The sequence below is a fragment of the Hyperolius riggenbachi genome, chromosome 3 (genome assembly GCF_040937935.1).
Source record: "Hyperolius riggenbachi isolate aHypRig1 chromosome 3, aHypRig1.pri, whole genome shotgun sequence".
NCBI lineage: Eukaryota > Metazoa > Chordata > Amphibia > Anura > Hyperoliidae > Hyperolius > Hyperolius riggenbachi.
Window position 1 is genome coordinate 108431561 of NC_090648.1, and position 25028 is coordinate 108456588.

At 45.4% G+C, this 25028-nt stretch overlaps 1 protein-coding gene across 1 annotated transcript; it reads left to right on the forward strand.

Annotated features, from left to right (window-relative positions):
• The first annotated feature begins 1873 nt into the window (after positions 1 to 1873).
• On the forward strand, positions 1874 to 24050 carry LOC137561098 (caspase-7-like). Its single transcript, XM_068272347.1, has 5 exons — positions 1874 to 1949; positions 17302 to 17503; positions 19590 to 19762; positions 19847 to 19976; positions 22556 to 24050. Exons 2-5 carry the CDS (start codon positions 17311 to 17313, stop codon positions 22780 to 22782), a joined length of 723 nt encoding a protein of 240 aa, XP_068128448.1. The 5' UTR covers positions 1874 to 1949; positions 17302 to 17310; the 3' UTR covers positions 22783 to 24050.
• The last annotated feature ends 978 nt before the right edge of the window (positions 24051 to 25028 follow it).

Genomic DNA, 25028 nt, shown 5'->3' on the forward strand with positions numbered 1-25028 from the left:
CTTTGCGCGAGAGTCATCAGGGATCTTAAAGATCCAATTTGCCGTCATAATCACTGCATGTCACAAAACGTTGTTTGCTCAATCGTGCACACGCACCCACGTCGCGAAATGGAGGAAACGTCTGATCGGCATGCAAATAATTGCAGGCCGTCAGAAAAATTGTGCAAGAAGTTGCAACCTGGGTATGAGCCTGTAGGCTGGTTTCAGACTGGCAACTGGCGTTATGGGAGCGCTGCGGTGCAGGGATCGCTTCGCTCTGGTAAAAACAATCGCTTTACTGCATGAAGATTAGGCAAGTTGAGTTCAATCACATGCATAGCATGGGTGCACTGTAATGGAGGTGCATGATCAGGTAGGACACAAAAGGAGGAGGACCCTGCCCAAAGGCTTACAATCTAGAGGGAGAGGTAAGGACACGAAAGGTAGGGTTACCAACTAGTGAGGTAAATTATCGACTTGTGCGGTAATTGCCTCAGGAATTGTCAAGAAATTGCAGTTCACAAACATATATGCATACGGTATATTGGGCAAAAGTGTTTGATATTTTTCACCAGTTCACAGCAACCGGTAACTTACTTTTTCCATGCTGTCTCTGTGCGGTAACTTGACAGACAGCCTTTAGGGAGAGCCAGGCAGCCAATAGGGAGAGCCACACAGCCCGGCTTCTCAGCTGATTTGATGGGACAGGCATTTTGGTGGGTCTGTATCAGAGCATAGGAAAGTGACATTTTGGGGGGCTTTTTTGCATCCCTTTAGATGTGAAAATCTGTATTCTGGCTTGCAGAAGTGCCCCCCACCCCAGTGGCTGGCTGCAGTACATCTAAAGGGATGTCAGAGATTCACTGGAAGGATAATCCCAAGTCATACACGCAGCGCCCTGCCTCACAGCTGACCTGCTACACGGCTGGTAAGTGACACTTACTGAGCAGGGCTTAGTGAATTGAGGCATGTTTGTTCAGTAAATTACCGAACTTCTGCCTCATGCGGACAATATTTCATGAATTTGGGGAAAAAAAGTGTAAAATACTGAATGAGGTATTTTACCGACCAAAAGGATTTTACCCACCTGCCCTTAGTGAATAGAGCCCATTCTCGGTCAGGCATGCACTGTGGCACCGATTTTCATCCCAATGGGCTCTATTCTCAAAGACTTCCCGCATGCGGTAAAGTACATGCGGGAAGTTTGCGACCAAAATACCGTCAAGTTGAAATTCTCAAAATGTTCCGCATGTTTTTTCCGCATGCGGAAAAAGTGCAGTAAAAGTGCGGGAAGTCGGTATTTTCCGCAATAATAAGTCAATTCTCAAAAATGTTCAGGCGCATCATTTCGTCGTTATTTTCCCGATTTTTTATCACTTACAAATAGTAGGTGATATATTCTGCATCCCATTGACTTTAATGAAGTCTGGAGGCTTAAGGGCTGTGCTTGCTGGACTTTGACATTTTTTTTTAGCCACTTTTTCATGCAACCTTTTTACCGCATGATTCCCGCATGAATAATAGCTGTTTCCGCATCTTTTTTCCCGCATGCGGAAAATATTAGTGAATGTGGAAAAAATGCGGAGTTTACCGCTGGCGGAAATATAGCTGTAAAATTTTGCGGAAAATTTGGCTCTTTGTGAATAGAGCCCATTCTGATTAAAATAATTGAATCGGATGGTCAATCGGCCGCCAAGTCACCTGATGTATGGCCACCTTCCCCCTCAACTTCCAAGATGTGTGTCTGCAGCTTATCTGTGTGGATACATAAGATTACAGCTTACTGGAAGTGACAGGAAGCTTCTGCCATATAAGGAAGCAATCAGCTGGAAGCAATAGGAGGAGTTGCCTGCTCCACCCTGAGCTTTCTTTCACACATGTATATCAACCAACCTGAGTAATAAGAACAATAAATACTGAAGTCAGTGCAAGAAAGGCACAGCTTCCTGTAGCACCATATCTGACTGCAGGTAAGAGACACTTCAGCTAAAAATCATATTGTTCATATATATATGTGTGTGTATATGTATATAAGAACAGCTCAGAAGAAAGATTTTCTTACATTCCTATTTGTTTGAGGGTTAGTTCACAGTGCTCAGTTGCGTTGCAGAATAATTCCGCATGTTGTTTCACTGCCCATACAATTTTATGGGTCTGTTCAAAGTACTGAGTTGTAATGGATCAAGCTATACTATCTCGCTGCTTGCAGAATTTGTATTAAAATCTCCATTGCAGTGCATGCATATTATAACGCATGCATTATCCAAAGCCAGGGGAGGACTGGCCAGGGGGGAAGGGGGGAGATTTCCCCCCAGGCTGCCTCTAATTTAATGATTTAGGGCTGGCCGATCTACCAACTGTTTCGATAATTATTATCGAATCAGATGAAAATCTGTGGCGCCACGAGCATGCCCAATCAACGTTTTGACTGATTTCGGGTGAAAATTAGTTGAATGTATTGGTCTGAGATGCTGGGAAATCTCAGGTTGATGTGGGCGATGAAGTACAATAATCACGAATGATGAACGCGAAGGAAACCCCAGCCGTTGTCTCTCAAAATGTATTATGTGCTCCCCGTTGCCAGTGCATTATACTTTACCTGTCATGCTGTCCCTCAAATGTCCTTGCTGTATTTCTGCATTGGCGGCGCCCCACGTGACTACTGGCATAAAGCACATGGGGCGCATGTGTGACATCATTTGGACTGGGGCTGCCATGAAAATGGGCCTCTAGTTTGTGGTTTCCCTCCTGGCCAAAAGGTCTCAGTCCTCCCCTGTCCAAAGCCCAAAGAAGTTCCAGCAAGTGAAATGTTTGAACAGATAGAAGCGGCTGGGCACATCCAGTAAAAACAGACCTTTAATATAAATCCATTAAAATGCAGTACATGCGATCAAAGCAGCAGTCAACCAAGGAAAGAGAGGGGACAAGCAATGAAAAGATTTGTGAGCGTTTTGCGTTTTTCCTATACCTTCCATTGTAGCAAAATCGCCCTGATAATGGTACATGCAGCGCTCTTGTGAACGGAAAGCAGACTAAACACGCTGATATGAACTATCCCATAAGGATTCATTGCGCAAGGTATTTAGGGCGTTTTTCAAAATTGCCAGCGCTCAAAAAATGTGCAAAACGTCCTAGGTGTGAATAAGCGCTAACAGATACAGGGAAGCATCAGATAGCGAGGGATGATAATGATCACACTGTAGCACAACATCCAGCATCTTCACACAGCCAGCATTGTGGTGAATGAAGATGCTATTGCCATACAGCACAGCAGCACTCTCTGGTGATCTTGGAATACTACAGCATATCTCTGTGCCTATTCCACTGCTCTGCTGAACTGCACTGTATGGAGAACAGTACTCCATGTGATGTGTGGTGAGGAATACACCCAGGATCATTATTTTATGGGCTGATAGGCCAGGCACAGTACATTTAGGTGTTCTTCATTTTTATCTACAATAAATGTGGCATCCTAATTTCTCATCCACTTTTTAAAATAACATTTCAGCTCTCTGCAATTGAAAAAGTACCAAAAAGTAGGTGAAAAGTACTGTCAAAATGTAATAAATTATTCGAGTATTTTCTTAAAGGCTGGTGTGGTGGCCTAAAAGGCATTTATTTGACAATATGCCCATATGTAATTCACTTTTTCTCCTGAGCTTTCTCCTAGGTAATATTTTTAAACTTGTCAATAAAATGCCTTTTAAGCCACCAGAAAGCAAGAAAATATTCAAAGTTATTTTCTAAGTACCTTTTCATTTACTTTTTGGTACTTTGTAAGTTGTTAAAGGAATGATTCAAGCATAAAAAAAAAAAGATCCACTTACCTGGGGCTTCCTCCAGCCCGTGGCAGCCGTACTGTGCCCTTGCCGCAGGTCCAGAGGCTTCCGGTACTGCGCAAAACGCCTGCGCAGTACCAGCCTGATGATGTCGAAGAGACCACGTGATCTGTGCGGTGGAAGCTGACCCCCGAACCTGACCTGGCGAGGTTGGCTGCGCCAGTGGAGAAGACCGGGAACCACTGGAGCTGCGGTGAGGGCACAGGACGGTTGCCATGGGCTGGAGGAAGCCCCAGGTAAGTGGATTTTTTTTTTCTTTCTAATGCTTGGATGTATGCTTTTAACCTCGCCGGTTATCCCGAGCTCAGCTCGGGGTAACCTGTGCAGGAGGATTTCTCCGGCCCCGCTGGGCCGATTTGCATAATTTTTTTTTTTTGTTACATGCAGCTAGCACTTTGCTAGCTGCTTGTAACATTCAATCGCCGCCGATCCGCCGCGTTGCGCCCCCCCCCCCCTCCAGACCCCTTGCGCAGGCTGGCCAATCAGTGCCAGGCAGCGCTGAGGGGTGGATCGGGATTCCCTCTGACATCATCCCGCCCCATCGCCATGGCGACCGGGGAAGCCCAGCAGGAAATCCTGTTCTGAACTTACTCCGATCGCCCTGGGCTCGCTACATGATGTAAGAAAATTTAAAAAAAGTGCTGCGCTGCCTCCTTGCCAGGGGAATTAAAATGCCAAAGTTATTTTATATAGAGGAGAAAACTCAGCAGAAAAAGTTAATTGCATAGGGGACAGGTGTGAAAATATTACCTAGTAAAATATATAGTAGAAAAAGTTAATTGAATAGGATCCCAATTCGTTTTACTCACCATTTACTTGGGTGCTATTCTACCTGGCCAAAATGCAATTAAAAAAAAAAAGCGATTTTTTATCAGCTCAGTATGGGCTGGTGCACACCAAGAGTGTTTTTAAGATTGCCAGCTATTTGAAAAGCACTTGGCTACTGAAACCCTATGAGGGTGATCCCACAGCAGCATTGTGATTTTTCGAAAAATCGCAAACGTGCTGCATGTATCATTTTTTGGAGCGATTCAGCTTGTATGAATGAGCAAAGATGCTCATTCATTCAAAAATCGTTCTGAAAATCGCTTCACCAAATCACTAAGCGTTAGTGATTGCAATAGCCATTTTGGTGTGCGCTAGCCCTAAACAATAGATTGGGAGAAAAGTTGTGCCACTTTTGGTTTTAAAGAGTGAAGGTAAGATTTGTTTATCAGAATCCTATCACACTTTGGTTGTTGCATCGCATAAAATTGGATGCTTGTCTACTTTAGGGGACTCAGCAGAAAACCTCATATGGAACAGTTCTCCAATCACAGCACCCTCTTCCAGCACAAAGCGTTGTGATTGGCCAAATTAAGTAGGCATAGTTTACTACAACCTACTTGAAACCTAGCAGTTTGAGAGGGTGCGGTCCACCCAATCACAGCTGTTTTTTCCCAATGAGGCTTCCTGCTGCGTCACCTAAAGTAGACTAGCGCCCAAATTGTCAGGATGACGTGCGTGATTACAGTGGCAGCGCGGCATACTTTCATAGTACTGTATGCCTCACTGTATAGATGCACCGGTCCATCAAAGTGCAGTGCAACTTTTCAGCAATGTTGCGGTACAAATGAAGAGTAATCGCACCACAACAGATTTCACAGTGTGTAAGGAGCCTCAGGGATAGCGTTAAGACATGTGACAAGGAAAGGTTTCGGGTAGCCTCTGCAAGCATCATTTTTACAAATTCCTATTTTATCCTTTGCTCATACTTTCAGGCCTCTTTCACAGTAGGACGTTGCATTTTGATGCAACGTTAAAGTTGCAACGCAAATTACAACGCAACGCCCCCAAAGAGTCGCACCGCAACTTAATGCCCCGTTATTGTCGCATACAGTAGAGCATACAGGCAATGAAAAGTATGCTTCTAAGTCATTTCTGAGCATGTGCAAACAGTCCAACGCAGCTAATAACGTGTATAACACACAGCATGCAGCACTTTCTAATAACGCTTCACATTACACACAAACGCAACGTGTGTACTATGAATGTCGCACAGAGTTAGTAGTTTTGTGCGTTAGTCTGCGTTGAAACATTTTTCTAACGTGCGACTTTAACGTCGCACTGTGAAAGAGGCCTAACTGTATTCATGAAAAGGGAGACGCCAAAGCAGTAGGCAACAACTTTAAAAAAAATAACTTCTTACTGAATGCGTCCTGCCAGCGGAGCAGGGACAGCAGAACGTTGCTTATCCCATGAGTCTGATCTATGGCAACCTCTCCTGTCTACATCACCTGAGTCCGGCACTAGGAGGCTCAGGGATGACTAGCCTATACATATAAGGCAGCCAGGCAGATCAGATCCTCCTTTGTAATGTCTTCTTAAATGCCTAGAATAAGTAACATTAGGAAACCAATAGACAATTCCATGACTCTCTCCTTGTATTGCATACAGAGGCGGCCTTTGGGGGTGGCAAGTGGGGCGATCGCCCCAGGCCCCGCACATGAAGAGGGCCCCGCATGTCATGCCCGCCATATCATGCTCATTTTGGTGGTGGTGAAGGAAAGGTCTACAGAAGTCTAGCTGTTTGTGTTCTGAGCAGTGTGTCATTTACAAATACTCAGATTTTCCTATTTTGTTTTACACACCTTATATTTTGCACCACCCCCCCTTTTATTGCTTAGGTTTTCATCTTCAGCATGCTTTACTGTACTATGCCATTTGCATTTTTTTTAATGAATTTCTGCACTGACATGAAGCTTGCCAAATGTCAGATTAAAGTAACATGCCTGAGGGCCCCAGGGGCATATAGGTCAGTCAAGCATGGACTGGAGCTAGAGGGGGCTCAGGCCTGAGCTTCCAGACTGGCTGGGGATTGGTGCTAGGTTTCATGGGGAGCTAGGGATAGGTAGAGGCTGGCTGGGGAGCGAGGGATAGGTACAGTTTGATTACATTACGTATTGTAATTGTTCCTGTATTGGTTGGCTTAGGGGTCTTTAACAAGTTTTTAAACAATAAGGCATACTGCTTTAGAGGTGGACAAGCCCGTGACTGTGGTGGTACGGTACATGGCCTTCACTTATGCCTCTAGGATACTCGCCCCAGACCCCGCATACTCTAAGGGCGGCTCTGATTGCATACTCCAGTGTGCTCGACTGTCATCTGAGATGGTCAATGAGATGCAAATAATTCCATCTTCAATGCAAATGTCAGTCCCCTCCTGAGTCTCCTGAGTCACTGTCCAGAAGTTGGCATTCAGTGCCAGTGAGTCAGAGTACGGCTGATTCCAGTAAAGCCAATAAATACTCAGTTACCATTCATCATCTGCCTTGGGTTATTTTAATAGTCTACAACAAAAGCCTGGACTGGGAATGCCATGGATGCATTTAGGGCCCATTAACACTTGAGTGGGAATCGAGCGATTCCCGCTCAGCGCAAACTGCTAGCGGTTTTTAAAACCCGCTTAGCACATGGTTTGCTATGGCAGTGTTCTCATTTTGTGATTAGCGATAATCGCAAATGCGTTACATGCAGCATTTTGGCGGCGATTCTTGAGCGATTAGCATGTATACAACCGCTAATCGCGATCGATCCCAAAACGCTACAGTATCCAGTTATCCCCCAAAGTTAAGCCCGGAAAAATCACTTCCGCAAAACGCTAGTGGTAATCGCTAGCGTATTGCGATTTTAGGTGTAAACCTGAAGTGGACCTGAACTCAGAACTCCTCTTTGATCTAAAAGATACACAACAGCATAATAACCCTTAACCTCCCTGGCGGTTTGTTAAAATCCGCCAGGGGGCAGCAAATACACTTTTTTTTTTTTTTTTTTTTTTTTTTTTTTTCATGTAGCGAGACAATGTCTCGCTACATGATAGCCGCTGCTGAGCGGCATCCCCCCAGCCCCTCCGATCGCCTTCGGCAAACGGAGATCAAGAGATCCCGTTCAAAGAACCGGATCTCTTGGAGGGCTTCCCCCATCGCCATGGCGACGGGGCGGGATGACGTCACCGACGTCGTGACGTCAAAGGGGAATCCGATCCACCCCACAGCGCTGCCTGGCACTGATTGGCCAGGCAGCGCACGGGGTCTGGGGGGGGGGGGGCGGCTGCGGCGACGGGTATAGCGGCGGATCGGCGGGTAGCGGCGGCAATCGGAGGTTACACGCAGCTAGCAAAGTGCTAGCTGCGTGTAACAAAAGAAAAATTATGCAAATCGGCCCAGCGGGGCCTGAGCGGTGCCTCCCGGCGGCATAGCCCGAGCTCAGCTCGGGCTTACCGCCAGGGAGGTTAAACAAGAAAACACGTTTTTGTTACAGCCAATACAAATCCTAAAATAAATCTGCACTGGTTCTACTTCCTGATTCATGGAAGCAGACATATTGTTTATAGATTGTGCTTTCAAATGGGCTTACCTGCCATAGGCAGTCATGCGACACGGGGGGAGATCAAATTACAACTAGTGATTAGACACAAATGAGGGGGAATTAAACAGGCTAAACTCTTTAAATACATACAGGGTGCATTTCTGATATATTTTCCGTGTGTCCTGTGCAAGTGTTCAGGTCCACTTTAACGGTATGTATGGGATTGAACTGGGGGATTGCTTTGCTGCAACATTGGATACAGTTAAAGTCCTTTGTAGCCATGACTGAAGTTCTGGCTGCAGCTGGAAGTCAGGCAAATCTGTCATGTTACCATTTTTGTAGATTACATTGAACCAATGGGAGGCCTGGTGCACACCAAAACCCGCTAGCAGATCCGCAAAATGCTAGCAGATTTTGTAACTTTTTTCTTATTTTTCTGTAGCGTTTCACCTAGCATTTTGCGGTTTTGGGGAGCGTTTTTGGTGTAGTAAATTTCATATATCGTTACAGTAAAGCTGTTACTGAACAGCTTCTGTAACAAAAACGCCTGCAAAACCGCTCTGAACTGCCGTTTTTCAGAGCGGTTTGCGCTTTTCCTATATTTTACATTGGAGGCAGAAACGCCTCCGCAATCCAAAAAAAAATGCCTCACCCCGGAAGTATGCGTTTCAGCAAAACGCCTCCTGCTCTGGTGTGAACCACCCCATTGAGATACATTGACCAAGCGTATCCGCGGCTGCAAATACGCCCAAAAAAAAAACCCGCTCGGTGTGCCCCAGCCCAGAGAGATGGCTACTGTGTGTGTTATACTGCCACCCCTGTGTATACTGCATTGCAGAATCATCAGTTGTGTCCTCTGCAGGTCTGTGTGTCTTCAAAGACCATAGAGGCCACATCCTGGGGGTAATTGCTTATTAGGGATGGTTAATGAGAAGCAAATACATCTGAGTTTATACTTTTTTTTTTTTTTTTTTTTTTTTTTTTTTTTTTTTTTATGCAGCTTGAAAATGGGGCGCTAGTTTACTTTAATGGAGCCAGCAGGAAACCTCATAGGGAAATTTTAACTAATGTGATTGGATGGACCGCAACCTTTCAAATCGAAATTAAAGGAAAAAAATTAGGGACTTGTGCAATCGCTAGCTTTTAAAGAGACTCTGAAGCGAGAATAAATCTCGCTTCAGAGCTCATAGTTAAGAGGGGCATGTGTGCCCCTGCTAAACCGCCGCTATCCCGCGGCTAAACGGGGGTCCCTTACCTTCAAAATCCCCTCCGTGCAGCGGGGGAGCGCTTCCGCATTGGGGCAGGGCTAACCGCCGCAGCCCTGCCCCACGCGCGTCTGTCAGCGTGTATCTCTGCCTCTCCCCCGCCACTCTCAGTCTTCCTTCACTGAGAGGGGCGGGGGAGAGGCGGCGATGCGCCGCTGATAGACGCGCTGTGAGGTAGGGCTGCAGCCGTTAGCCCTGCCTCCAACAGCAGCAAAATCTACGACCAATTTGGTCGTTGATTTTGGGGGGGGGGGGGAAGGGACCCCGGTTTAGTCGCGGGATAGCAGCGTTTTAGCACGTGCCCCTGAATATAAGCACTGAAGCAAGATTTATTCTCGCTTCAGTGTCTCTTTAACGCTAGCAACTACTAGTGGAAAAGGGCTCAAAAAATCGTTCCCATTCACTTTCATTAAAATCGCGATAAAAATCGCATAAAAATCACCGCAATTGTGGCGATTTGTACACCATTTTTACCACGATTTTAATGAATGGGAATAATTTTTTTTCACAAGCGCTAATCAATTTAGCCTAATGCTGGGTACACACGATGAGATTTCCCGTTCGATTCCCGGATCGATTCGATTAAATCAAACATGTTCGATTGGATTTCGATCGTTTTTTCCGTCGATTTTGCATACCTATCATGAAAAAATCGATCGAAATCCAATCGAACATGTTTGATTTAATCGAATCGATCCGGGAATCGAACGGGAAATCTCATCGTGTGTACCCAGCATAAGAAGGTACTGTGATTGGAGAACAGATCCCCATGAGGTTCCCTGCTGGGTCCCCTAAAGTAAATTGGCACCTGAAAATAGACCAGTCGAATCACTCTAAGAAGGAATTTGGCTCTTTTTCAAACTGCATAAACTTGCATGTAATTTTGCATAATCAGGCATCAAGTGGGAAGTATTTGTATCTCTTTGCCCATCCCTACTGCTTATGGGGGTGCCCCATACTGTGGCTTGCCATGAACATAGCACTAATAAGAGGTCTTCAAGAGATCTGGCTATAGGCTGTATGTGGATTGCATGTGTAGTGGAGAGTGTGCTCAGTAGCATAGCTTAGGAGCTTTGGGCCCCAGTGTCAGTTCTACATTGGGTCTCTCAAGCGCTCTATACAAAAAAATTGATATGGAGCACCCAAAACCTGCCAAGGACATCCACAGTGTCAGAGAGGTGTAAGCAAAGGAGGGGAGCAGTCTATTAATGGTATAACTAATCAAATCACATACTGAGGTGATCATTACCAGCTTAGCACCAATAAAGAGCTAATAAAATGGTTGAAGAATGGCACCTACTGGGCCCCTCTGGTTCAGGTGCCCTGGTGCGGGCAGTTCCTCTGTATTCCCTATTGCTACGCCACTGAGTATGCTATTTATGCTGGACAGCAATGTGCAGTGTGCGCTCTTCTGTTCGCATGTTTTTAAGAATTAGATTTGACATATCATGGTATAATAAAGGTTGTATGTATACTTTCCATCTCCACGTAAGACCAGTTCTATACTGATTTCTTATTGCCCATATGGAAGCGCCAGGCCAGCCCTGCCTATAGATTGTAAACTCATACAGGGTTCTTCCCATTTATGACTTGTACTTGCTATACATTAATCACTTCCAGGTGACCTGAAAAGCAGTTTCAGATGGTGATAATGTAAGGTGTGTGCGTGGATTCAGAATCTGAGCATACATCCTGTCTATACATGCAGCTGCTTGCATTGCTTCTACAGTGAGTTTCCCACCTCCGCTTGTGGAAAGTCCAGTGTGAATCACTTCTGTCCATTCCGCCGGTCAGATAGTACTAGCAGGTAATTTGTAGCCTCAGGTTCTGTACAAATGTCTGTTTCCATTGAACTCTCGTTAGTCTGGAAATTCTTGTGAACGACGGAAGTTTTTGCTGGAAGAGACATAAACTACATAAAGCCACACATGCTAGTATGGAATGTATAATACTGAACACAGTTGTAAGTCTGCAAAGAAGCTAAGATCACCATGACAACCTGCCAACTGACTGTCATCATTTATATTACAGTACAAGGATTTTGATCAGTATAATTTCATACTCCTCCTGTATACTAAGCTCAGGTTGTAAATCTGGATGAACCCCGAAGCACGTGTGGGTGGCACAAGATTGGGCAGTGGTTTAGTGTGGAGGCCACTTACTGCGGCCGGTGCAGTTGTGGTGGATAATGAGCACAGGCAATCCTACTAATATTATAAATGGGAAAGTTTGGATGTTTGTTAATCGATCATGCAAAAATGGCTGAACGGATTTGAATGAAATTTGGCACACACATAGCATATTACCTGGAATAACATATAGGATACTTTTTATTCCCATAACCAAAAAGTGGGCAGAGACAAATACAAATTTAATTGGGAAAATGTAAACTGCAGCCATTCTGTTAGTGGCAGGGTTCTCAAACTTTGCAGAGTTGGGTACTGGGTGACTGGAATTAATATTCAGAAAAGTGGGTGGAGCCTACAAAAGCCAATCAAAATTCACCTGTTGATTTTCAAGGGGAATATTTAATTGCTGCCATTCTTGCACAGTTTATGGCACAAGCCTCAAACCTGGTACAGTTGGTCAATGGGTGACTGGGGTTCAAATTCAGAAAAGGGGTGGAGCCAAAAACAGCCAATCAGATTTGTTTCATTTTAATGCAAATTATTGATGCAAAAGACTGTAAAGCTCACAAACTAGGTCATTGACTAATTGAGTAATTGTGTGCAGGGGCGTACCTAGAAAGCCCCAGGCCCTCCTGGAAAGAAAAAATTCCGGGGGACCCCCCCCCCCCCCCCCCTAGGGCCCGCTCAGGGACTTTTTGGGGTCAGGAGGGGTCGCAGCATATGAGAGCTGTGGCCGTAGATCGGTGGGGAGGGGGGGGGGAATCCCCCCCCCCCCCCCTCACCTCGGGCTCTCCTCTCAGCGCTTCCCTCCTGCAACCAATCATTGGTGGTGCTCGTGGCAGCCGCGGCGGTGGCGGCAGGCAAGCTGAGCACATACCTCCTTCTGGCCGGTCTCCGATCACTAAGCGCTTTATGGAACTTCCTGTGTAAACAGGAAGTTCTATGAAGCACTTAGTGATCGGAGACCTCTGGCCAGAAGGAGGTATATGCTCAGCTTGCCTGCCGCCACCGCCGCGGCTGCCACGAGCACCACCAATGATTGCTTGCAGGAGGGGAGCGCTGAGAGGAGAGCCCGAGGTGAGGGGGGGGGATTTCCCCACCGATCTACGGCCACAGCTCTCCTCTTATGCTGCGACCCCTCCTGGCCCCAAAAAGTCCCCGAGCAGGCCCCCCCGTGACGGCAGGGGTTGCATCCCCTATTGTTACACCGGTGATTGTGTGTTAGGGCAGTGTTACCCAACCCTGTCCTCAAGGCCCACCAACAGTGTGTGTTTTGTAGAAATCCACAGAGGTAGTTAATTAGCTCTGGTGAGATACTAATTACCTCACCTGTGCATGTTTCTGTTTTTCTGCAAAACATGTACTGTTGGTTGGCCTTGAGGACAGGGTTGGGGAGCTCTGCTTTAGGGTTAGAAAAAGTGGCCGCAGCCAACACCAGCCAAATACATACCTGGGCAACACAGGGACATCAGTGGGCGGAGACAAATACAAATTTCACTGGGAAAATGTAAACTGCAGCCATTCTTACACTGTTGACGGTAGAGTTCACAAACTTTGCACAGTGGTCATTGGGTGCTTGGAATTAATATTCAGAAAAGTGGGTGTGGTCTACAAAAGCCAATCAAAATTCACCTATTGATTTTCAAGGGGAATAATTAATTGCTGCCATTCCTGCACTGTTAATGGCACAAACCTCAAACCTGGTACAGTTGGTCATTGGGTGGCAGGGGTTCAAATTCAGGAAAGAGGATGGAGCCACAAACAGCCAATCAGATTTGTTTTATTTCAATGCAAATTATTGATGCCAAAGAGTGTGTGTGTGTGTGTGTGTGTGTGTTCTAACCACTAGGACACTAGAATAGCTTTTACAGATGAATAATGTAAAACAAGAGGCAATATTGAACACTGGGAAGCTGCATCAATAAAGAGAACCTGTCAGGTGGAGTGAGGGAATATTGCTGCACACCATTCTATTATTGTGTGCTCTGTCTTTTCTCATGTTCTCATAGTGCACTCCCATTGCCCTCCCTAGTCAGGTATTCTTATTCTGACAACCTTTTACCCATAGATTTGGGAGGACTAGCCTTGCTATGCAAAGCCACAATTTCACAATTTACATAGCGGGAAGACTTGGTGCCAGCTAATTTATCAAGCGCCTTCCTGTTCCCAAATTTACTGCCATTGCCACAAATCGCAGCTCACCTGCGGGAGGAGCTTAAGGGTTAGGCACCATTGGGGGGGGCGGGGTTTAGGGTTAGGCACCATTAGGAGGGTTAAGGGTTGGGGATAGGTATAGGGAGGGTTCTGTGTGAGAGAATGGTAAAGATTACCAATATCTTACTATCGGCAGGGGCGTCGCTAGCCCTGTTTTAGGGGGGCACGTGCCCCCAATCTTTCCTGGGGTGCCACGGATCTCCCGGCCGCCGCTGCCCCCTCTGTCAGCGGCTCCCTCCAGCCGCCGCCGCCGCGTCTCAGACCTCAGGATCAGGCGGCGAGCCGGCGACCAATCGTGCGGATGCTAGGACCCAGCGCCCGCACTGATATGCGGAAGTGACATCACTTCCGCATATCGAGCGGGTGCGTCCAGCGCCCGCTCGTACATCTGGTCGGGTCGCCGCTGATCCTGAGGTCTGCTGAGAGGTAGGGGGGGGAGCGGCGGCGGCTAGAGAGGGGGCCTCCCTGTCACTCACTCACTCACTCACTCAAGGGGCTCCCTGGCACTCACTCACTCCCTAAAGGGGCTCCCTGGCACTCACTCACTCCCTAAAGGGGCTCCCTGGCACTCACTCACTCCCTAAAGGGGCTCCCTGGCACTCACTCACTCCCTAAAGGGGCTCCCTGGCACTCACTCACTCCCTAAAGGGGCTCCCTGGCACTCACTCACTCCCTAAAGGGGCTCCCTGGCACGCACTCACTCCCTAAAGGGGCTCCCTGGCACGCACTCACTCCCTAAAGGGGCTCCCTGGCACGCACTCACTCCCTAAAGGGGCTCCCTGGCACTCACTCACTCCCTAAAGGGGCTCCCTGGCACTCACTCACTCCCTAAAGGGGCTCCCTGGCACTCACTCACTCCCTAAAGGGGCTCCCTGGCACTCACTCACTCCCTAAAGGGGCTCCCCTGGCACGCACCCACTCCCTAAAGGGGCTCCCTGGCACTCACTCCCTAAAGGGGCTCCCTGGCACGCACTCACTCACTAAAGGGGCTCCCTGGCACTCACTCACTCCCTAAAGGGGCTCCCTGTCACTCACTCACTGCCTAAAGGGGCTCCCTGTCACTCACTCACTGCCTAAAGGGGCTTCCTGTCACTCACTCACTGCCTAAAGGGGCTTCCTGTCACTCACTCACTGCCTAAAGGGGCTTCCTGTCACTCACTCACTGCCTAAAGGGGCTTCCTGGCACTCACTCACTGCCTGAAGGGGCTTCCTGTCACTCACTCACTGCCTAAAGAGGCTCCCTGTCACTCACTCACTGCCTAAAGGGGCTTCCTGTCACTCACTCACTGCCTAAAGGGGCTTCCTGTCACTCACTCACTGCCTAAAGGGGCTTCCTGGCACTCACTCACTGCCTAAAGGGGCTTCCTGGCACTCACTCACTGCCTAAAGGGGCTTCCTGGCACTCACTCACTGCCTGAAGGGGCTTCCTGGCACTCACTCACTGCCTAAAGGGGATCCCTGGCACTCACTCACTACCTAAAGGTGCTCCCTGTCACTCACTATCGGGGTCCCTGTCACTCACTACCTAACTGGAGGCGCCTGTCACTCACTAGCTAACCTGGGGGTCCCTGTCACTCACTAGCTAACTTGGGGGGGCTACCATGTTAAGGGGGCATTCTGCCTATTTATGTGAAATGCTGTCTATTTATGTGCCTCATGACTGCTGAATGTGTCTTGTTGGGAGCCTTATGATTTGTTGGGGGCCTCATGATTGCTGAATTTGTCTTGTTGGGGGCCTCCTGATTTGTTGGGGGCCTCATGATTGCTGAATATGTCTTGTTGGGGGTCACATGATTGCTAACTGCGAGACTATGGGAAAAGCTGAATCCTTATCATATGAGACAATAGCATTAAACCTACTTTTTTAGCGTTTTAAAACAGAAAATAAAACTGGGAGGTTCTAAAAAATTGAATACATTTTTCAGGAGTAGGATGGATGAAATTGTTTATCTTCACAGTTTATTTTCAACTTGGATTTTCCATAATGTTCATGTATGAGTTAAAACGTTTGTACAGTATTTAGTTTAAATTGCTGTTGCCACTTTGCGATAGATACCGGTAAGTGACTTTTGGGTTGCAGTTTGGGCACTCGGCCTCCAAAAGGTTCGCCACCACTGTCCTAATCTGATGTCCCACCATTGCTAGGTTCATGTAAATTTGTCTCCACCCGTTACCACACCTATATTCTGGTCCATGGCCCACCCATTTTTTGGTGCGGCGCGATAAGCACGCCACACAACGTGATCGTCATATTTTTGGCACGCTAGCTGCAGTGTGCTGAATTCTGCTGCCTACAGTATGTACAGTATATGCTGTTCTCTAGTGCTTGCACTGTGTGCTGATTTACCTCCAGTGTGTACAGTGTAAGGTGTTACTCTGTGCCTTTATTGATTGTAAACCAGCTGTATTGTATGCTGATCCCTGCTACTTTCAGTATGTACAGTATTAGCTGTAAAGCCTGGTACACACATACAATTTTGATTAGCCAATTTTAGCTCTGTTCATAAAATTCATTGTCTGTTGGCCCACTTACTGCACGGGGGTGGGAAATTGGGGGTCAGTGATTGACCAATCAAAATTGTATGTGCGTATACATCTTTGATCTATGCCTATACTGATTGTAAATGATCGAAATAAAGGACAGGGGGCTCCGTCCAATATTTCGATGGGCAGGCCCGTTATCCGTAGCTTACACCGCTGCTAAGTTCATGTACATTTGGCCCCACCCATGGCCACGCCCACTCACCGCATGGCCACGCCCATTTTTTCCCCTCCTGGTGCCCACAGGTGCCACTGATCTCCAGGGACCCTAGAAACGCCCCTGACTATCGGAATTCAGTAGTAGTATATCGTTAATTTTAACAATATTCTACTAGCAGCAATCCCCTGCGCTCTTTTTTTTCATGTACGCTTGCAAACCTGCTTGGTTTTCAGTCACTGAGAATTTCCTCTCCTAATCCTTGTTTCAAGTATTGTGTTGAATAGATTGCCTTAGGCCTGGAACCCACTGAAAACCGCAAACGCAAAACGCAACCGCTAGCGTTTTGTCTGAGCGGTTTGCAAGCGGATTCATGCGCGTTTTTGGTCGTGTTTTGCAACATTGTATTTTTTTTTCCCCAGCGGGTGCCTAGCGTTTTGCGTTTTGCGTTTTTATCCTGATTGGTCCTGTGAATTATTTTTCATTTTGTGTGCTGAACCGCAAAACGCTAGCAAAACCGCTCAGTTTAGGTTTTGCTGAGCGTTTCCGCTAGCGGTTCAATACTTTACATTGAAGCGCTAACGCTCCCAAAATGCTGCATGTCCTGCGTTTGCGTTTCTGAGAAACGCAAACGCTCCTGTGGAAGTTGCCTCATCCATTAACATTAGCCCAGCGTTTTGGCAAACTGCTAGCGTATCGCAGTGCTGCCAAAACGCTGCCAAAAGCGCTCCTGTGGGTTCCAGCCCTTATGGTCTCTGCTATCAAATAAACATTGCTGTGTATTTGTATAATGATAGATGGGCAACTTTTCTTCTGTTTCATTGTTACAGAGAGACAGCATGACGAAGTCCCGGGCTTTAATAATCTCCATGTCGGAGTTTCACAGCCGGTCTGGTGGCATACAATTGGATCCCCGTAAAGGCGTGATGCGCGACTCAAAACGCCTCTTCAGCGTCCTCTCCAGCCTGGGGTTTGCAGTCAGTCTACACATCGATGTCAGTGCTGAAGAGATCAAAGAGATCTACCAAGCAGGTAATGGAGATTTCAGGGTGTGACCACGAATAGACATCAAATGTTTTATGTTTGACCATGTTGGTCACTGACCTCTGGAGGATGTGCCAAGAAAAATTGTTTGACCACGATTGTGTATCTAGATATGTTGGGGCCGCTCTGTGGCTCTTTAATTCATAATAATGAATGTTTGGGTGACCAAAGCTTCTGTTTATAGATCTTCTGAAAGATGAGGGCCCCGGAAATAAGTTGTATTTTACCTTGACAGTCCAGTGTGGCATTCTCAGCTGCCTTAAAGGACAACTGAAGAGAGAGGTATATGGAGGCTGCCATGTTTATTTCCTTTTAAGCAATACCAGTTGCCTGGCAGCCCTGCTGATCCTCTGCCTCTAATACTATAAGCCATAGCCCCTGAACAAGCATGCAGCAGATCAGGTGTTTCTGACTTTAAAGTCAGATCTGACAAGACTAGCTGCATGCTTGTTTCTGGTGTTATTCAGATACTACTGGAGAGAAATAGACCAGCATGGCTGCCAGGCAATTGATGGTATTGATTAAAAGGAAATAAATATGGCAGCCTCCGTATACCTCTTACTTCCGTTCCCCTTTAAAGTGGGATAATACGCCATAATAACTGGAAAAAAAAATAATACAAATCATCCAATGAGAAATGACTAAATTAGCTTGCCTATCCTGTTGTTTTTAGTGTTCCCTGTCAGATTTAGGAGAAACGTGATAAAAATAATATTTCTGCTGGTTTCCATCTTTACTGTTTCTCTGTGATGCCAAAGTGACATCACTACTCAGTCCTGGATTTACCTCACAGTAGCCTATAGGCACAGATGTCCCTGCACGCTAAACTTTGCCCTCTACAAATTTACAACCCTCCGCAAAACCGAACCACAAGTGTGCTGGCAGCAGGCGCAGCTGTCACTTCTGCCTTGCCAGTCATAGCTACAGGTGTCTCTTAGCATTAGGTAGCCAGAGGTACCCTCAGTATTAAGTAGCTAGAGGTGCCCCTGGCTGAAGTGAGATCTTGTCAGTAGAATGCCGAGAGCAGGGTGAGTAACCTCTCATTTACACTCTGCTCGGGAGTCTGCATAGGGAAGGGGGGAGGGAGGCGCTGGTGGAGGGGAGTAAGCCACCTTTCCACCATCATGCGCTTGTAGGCACGTGCCTTATGGTAAATCTGGCCTTGTCAGTCGTTTTCAGCTCATGTTGGGATAGCCAAAGAGTTCTCAGAACATTTGTATGAGACATAAGTGCGTTCACACTTATCCATGGAAATTACTCATGCAATTTTTCTATTTTCCACACATCCCATTTTGTGTTTTGCGATTTTTCGGGATTTTGCCCCTTTGATTATTTTCCTCTGGTTTTTTTGTTGTTGTTGTTTTTGTGTGTGTGTGCTTTGTTTAATGCAATTTTGCCATGCATACCAATGAAGGTAATTTACAAAAGAATGTATCTAATTGGCTTCAAAATGGATTTAAAGTAAACCTGAAAAAGAAAAAAAAATACCAGTTGCCTGGCACTCCTGCTGATCCCCTGCCTCTAATGCTGGGAATACACCATGAGATTTTTTTGCCAAATAGATAATTTCCAAAAGGTGCGATCTTATTTTCGATTGTTTCTTTCTGATAGACTTTTCATAGAAGAGAATGGAAATCGATCAGAAAATCTGCTGAAAAATCTCATTGTGTATTCCTAGTATAACACTTTTATGCCTGGTACCCCACCATGCAATTTTCCATCAGATATATGGGCCAAGTCACTTATTTCCAACAGGTCCTATCTGATTTCTGATCAGAAGAATGATCGGAAATCAGACCAGCCCTGTCAGAAATAATTGATTTGTCTATCAGATGGGAAATTGCATGGTGTGTACCAGACATTAGCCATAGACCGTGAACAAGCATGCAGGTCAGGTGTTTCAAGGATCAGCAAGACGCCAGGTAATTGCTTTTGTTCAAGAGGAAATAAATATGGCAGCTGCCGTATTGCCTCTCACATCAGGTCCCTGTATGTGCTGGATAACCAAGACTGTACTGTATGTGACAGAATGAATGATGAACGGTAACTCTTAATGCTCCATTTTGTCTTTCAGAGAGCAGAATGCCACAAGGCGACTGTTTCCTCAGCATCTTGTCCAGTCATGGTGAGGAAGGGGTCATTTATGACTTCTATGGGAAACGCATCTATCTGAGAGACCTCTATGACTTGCTTTCACCAGAGAACTGCCCTGAACTGGCTGGAATTCCCAAGCTGTTCTTTATCCAGGTAAGTGTTCTGTTATGGTACAGGTGGGAATGGTGATTTCAAGATTTGCAGCAGTCTTATACAGTCTTGTGTGTTTTCCTGCAGGCATGCAGAGGGGCGGAGCTGGATGAAGGGGCCATCTTGGAAACGGACGGTGGGCCTCAGCACATCAGTGCCTTCTCTCACATTGACTTCCTTCCCCGAGACACGGTGGTTGTGTTCGCCAGCAGTGAAGGTAATACTAAGGAGTGTATTACCTGTACAATACATAAACTATGAAGTCCAGTTCTCCAGACCATTTAACCACTTCAGCCTTCAGTGTATTTTCACCTTATGCATCCGAGCAATTTTCACATTTTAAGAGCTCCTCCCATTCATTCGCCAAAAACTTTACCGCTACTTATCACAACGAAATGATCTGTATCTTGTTTTTTTCTGCCACCAATTAGGCTTTCTTTGGGTGGTACCTTTTGCTAAGAATTATTGTTTTCTAAATGCATTTTAACGGGAATATTAAGACAAAATTTAAAAAATTCATTATTTCTTAGCTTTTGGCCATTATAGTTTTAAAATAATATGTGCTACCATAATTAAAACCCACATATTTTTATTTGTCCCGGTTATTACACCGTTTAAATGATGTCCCTATCACAATGTATGGCTCCAATATTTTATTTGGAAATAAAGGTTTTTTGTTTGTTTTTTTGTTTGTTTTGCATCCATCACTATTTACAAGCCCATAATTTAAAAAAATAACAGTAATATATCCTCTTGACATACATATTTAAAAAAAAAAAAGTTCAGTTCCTAAGGTAACTATTTATGATTTTTTTTTTTTTATTTATTTATTTATTTATTTTTTTATGCAAAAGTTTTTTATTTGGGTATTTATGGGAGAGTGTGGGAGGTAAGGGGTCAATTTTAAATTAAGTGTAGGACTCTTTATTAAAATAAATGGATGTAGGTGTAATTTTACTATTTAGCCGCAAGATGTCCTCAGTCATTAGCTTCCTGCACATGCTTTTAGTACAATGAACAGGAACTAAAATCATGTAAGTGGAACTTACAGTGTTTACAAATGACCACAGGCATCTCATTGATGCCACGATCATTGATAAGGTGACCTAGAACAATGAATGGGAATTGTGTTCTCATTCATAGATCTCTGGGCTAACATACAGCGGCGAGAACGTGAGTGGGAGCGCACACAGCAGTGATCGTAGCAGAGTACGAATATCTACTCCCCTGAGGATTAGATGAAGTTTTTAGGGGAGTAGCTATACTGTAATATAAACATTAAGTGGTTAAATGAAATTACAGGCATTAATGTTTTATAATTTGTTTTCAAGACATTTTTATTAGCGGAAGACATGTTAAACAAACAGGGCTAATAGCGTTGAGTATACAACCGCATTTTGAAAATTATTTTTACTCATTTTTGTTGTTTATAGGCCAGATTTTGTTAAGTGTACCCAAGCTAACAAAAGACATTATGAAATAGATGCGTGTATGTTCAGTGCCAAGCATACAAATTACTAGGCTGTTTGCCTTTTTCTGCCTGAAACAGTTAAATAATCAGGTATACAAGTGACAGTTTCTCTCTAGTCTGACTATAGCGTAACCCTCACTGATACGAAAATACAGCCTAGCTCTGGGACGTTAAAAGACTGTGTGAAAGACTGTATCATTCAGATGAGACAATATGACGTTAAACCTAGTTTTGTAGCTTTCAAAAAATTGTTTTTTATCATCCTTTTATTTTCAGCTCTGGTTAATAGCTAGAAATGTAGGAATGACTTAGGGCCTGTTTTCACTGCAGTGTTTCCCAGCAGGTGTTCATACGAGTAGACTGGCTGGGGCCTCCTCTCTGACTTCCTCTTGTGGGTGATGATGATCAGCCTCAGGCCGCCCACGAGGTGGGGGGTGAGGCGGGTTCCTCAGGCGGCAGAAGGGGGGGCCCAGCTAGAGGGGGTAACAGCCAGAAGGGGGGCAGCGGACACAGCAGTGGGTACTGGGGAGGGAGGGTCGGATCCCCCTCCCTCACCTGGGTCCCCTCTGTCTGCACTCCCCCTCCAGCTATTACTGCACTGCGGGGAAGCGATGACTCACCTCCTTGATGTTCCACCGCTCGTCACTTCCTGCAATGCCGCCTACTGTACAGGGAACGGTATTGCAGGAAGTGATGAGCGGTGGAATGGGAAGAAGGCGAGTCATCGCTTCCCGGCCCACTGCCTGATAATTGTACACTGCGGTAATAGCTTAAGGGGGAGCGCTGTGCCCACTACCCCCTTCCTGGCTGCTACCCTCTCCAGGCTACCTATACTGGGGGCAATTATACTACCTTTTTGGGGGGGCATCTTCACAAGTTTACCTCAGGTGGCAAAAAGTCTAGAACCGGCCCTAGTGATGATGGGATACGGGGAGGTGTTTGGAAAACCGATAGCCAAGCAGTATCCGACAGATGTGCACTTTAGTACAGGAAGTCCAAACTGCAAGCCAGCCAGGTAATAAAATAATGCTCTGCTGGGATCTTTGCAGAGGCAGCTCTCATATAGTACACACTGAGCCTTAACCCTTTTCGGTGCCCTCTGCAAAAGTGAAAAGTTAAACTTCAGTTTTTTTTTTTTTTTCTAGGATTTCCATGAATTGTAATAAAGAATTTTTATTTATTTTTTATTTTTTTTTTGCCCCCATAAAGTTTATCATACTGTGGCTTATTTTTTAGCGAAGAGGGGAAGTTTTGAGTTTAGTTCCACTTTAAAAGCAGATTCAGAAGATGCAACCTCTGATTCTTGTATGTCTTCCTTCCTACAGGTTACGCTGCATTCCATAATCCATTAGGCTCAGTCTTCCTGCAGACGTTGTGTGAAATGTTAAGCGGAAATGAGAAGGATCTGGAACTGACTCAGCTTCTTACTCGGCTTAATCACTGGGTGGCCTTTAAGTTTGAGAGCAGAGGGCAATATGGAGGCTACAAGGAGATGCCATGCTATATTACTAATCTCACAAGGGACCTGTACCCATTCAGGTGTAGGACCTAGACCAGCTTTAGTGCATGTAACACTCTCTGCACTGCCGGAATCTACACTGCCAACCATGCCAACCATACGGTTGAGTTCTCTCAATCGTATGGTCATATGTAGAAACTTTATTCTAAAGTTCTGCTCCTAAAGGCACTTCTAGAAGGAAATCAATATGACCAGTACAGGACACATGTAAACAGGAGAAGGGGCATAAAGAAATTGTATGTCTGATTTGCAGCTTCCTGTGTAGATTGGAGACACAGGAAGTTGGAAAGCTGAAACAGGAAACAATGGTGCTACTGGCTTGCTATAGAAGTGAACATCATATGCAGGGCTGTGGAGTTGGTAGAAAAATCATCCGACTCCTCAGTTTATGAAACCACCGACTCCAGGTACCCAAAATGGCTCCGACTCCTCGACTTCGACTCCTTGGTCTAATACTTACCAGGGCTGTGGATTTGGTACAAAAATCATCTGAATCCGACTCCTCAGCTTATTGTGAAACCACCGACTCAAACTCCCACTCAAGGTACCCAAAATTGCTCCTCGAAGCTGACTCTAACTCCACAGCCCTGATCATATGACCAAATAGAATGTCATATCATTTGACAAGTAAAAGGTATTCAGGTGCATTTGCCATTCATATGGATTTCTGCATTGTGCCTCCCAGCTATTTTAGGAAAACCTTTTTGTTTTTTGTTTTCAAATTACTGTAGTATTATTATTATTACTATTATTATTATGTCAACACATTGGCACATTTTGTGCTGTTTTAAGGAGGTACTGAACTATCATCAGAGATGATGATTTTCATGTTACAATGATGTGAACATTTCATACATATTCAGAATGACTGCTATGCGCCGCTGTACACACGCTGGCCTGACTCCAGATTCTAGGTCATGGCAGTCGCTATTGGCCGAATCCTGGTCAGCATGTGTTTGTAGCATTACGAGGGGGCCATAGCGAGTACCTAAAGGCTTGTTATCAAATACAGGTAACTGACTGAAAAATATCTCTGGAGTGAGGCCAATCCTTGCATCTTCTCTAGGAAGTGTTTAATTGCTTGTGTTGAGTATCTTTGTCAGGCAAGTCCTGAAGATGTGTCAGAACCTTGCTATTACAGATCTGCTTGCAAATGGCCAACCTTAGGCAGGCCTAAGGCCTATAGATGCTGAGTTCTGAATGCGAAGAGCCTCTGAGGTATTATGAAACTATATACTACAGGCCAATACAAATGTTGCTGCTATGCTATTTGTTATTTAGAAAACTGATGTAAAAATATAAAAACATTAAATCTATTACAATTTATTTAATATTTATTTTGTAGAAAATAAAGTTATCTTTTGTTTAAAAATGGATTGTGTGACATTCTGTTTATTTTCTGCACAACTTCTCCTATCTGCTCTGATTCCACATAGGCCTCAACTCACTAAGCATGATGCCGGTGATCAGGCAAAAGAAAACGTACTTCCACACATCGATCTTGCCTTATTAAAGGGGAACTGAAGAGAGAGGTATATGGAGGCTGCCATGTTTATTTCCTTTTAAGCAATACCAGTTGCCTGGCAGCCCTGCTGATCCTCTGCCTATAATACTATTAGCCATAGCCCCTGAACATGCAGCAGATCAGGTGTTTCAGACTTTAAAGCCAGATCTGACAAGACTAGCTGCATGCTTGTTTCTGGTGTTATTCAGATACTACTGCAGAGAAATAGATCAGCAGGGCTGCCAGGCAACTGGTATTGCTTAAAAGGAAATAAACATGGCAGCCTCCATATACCTCTCTTCAGTTCCAGCTTTAAGGTGTATACAGGGCTGAGGCAGAGGCGAGAGAAGCTCCAGCCTCAGGGCGCATTGTCGGATGGGGCACACAACTCATTCAGCTATCATTCCCCTATTATGTTTGAAGCAGAGAGAAATAAGAAAAGGGGATACATGGCAGTGACTGCAAGCCAGATAACTAGATTAAGGTGTTTGGGGGCACTGGGGCATCTCTTAGTCTAATAGAAATCAGTGTGTGACAGCTGGGGTGGGAGGTATGGAGGGGCGCACTTTGGTGTCTCAGCCTTGGGTGCTGGAGGACCTTGTCCCAGCTCTGAGTGTAGAGAAGTTTTCACAGTGAGAGAGTTCTCTTCAGTCCTTAAGTTACCTCCTCTGTAGTTATTTTCAATGCAGTTAATTAACAGCCTGTCTTAAACTTTAGAATTATGGAATTATGTTAAGGATTGGAGAGTTAAATTTAGAGATTTCTTTTTAACTTA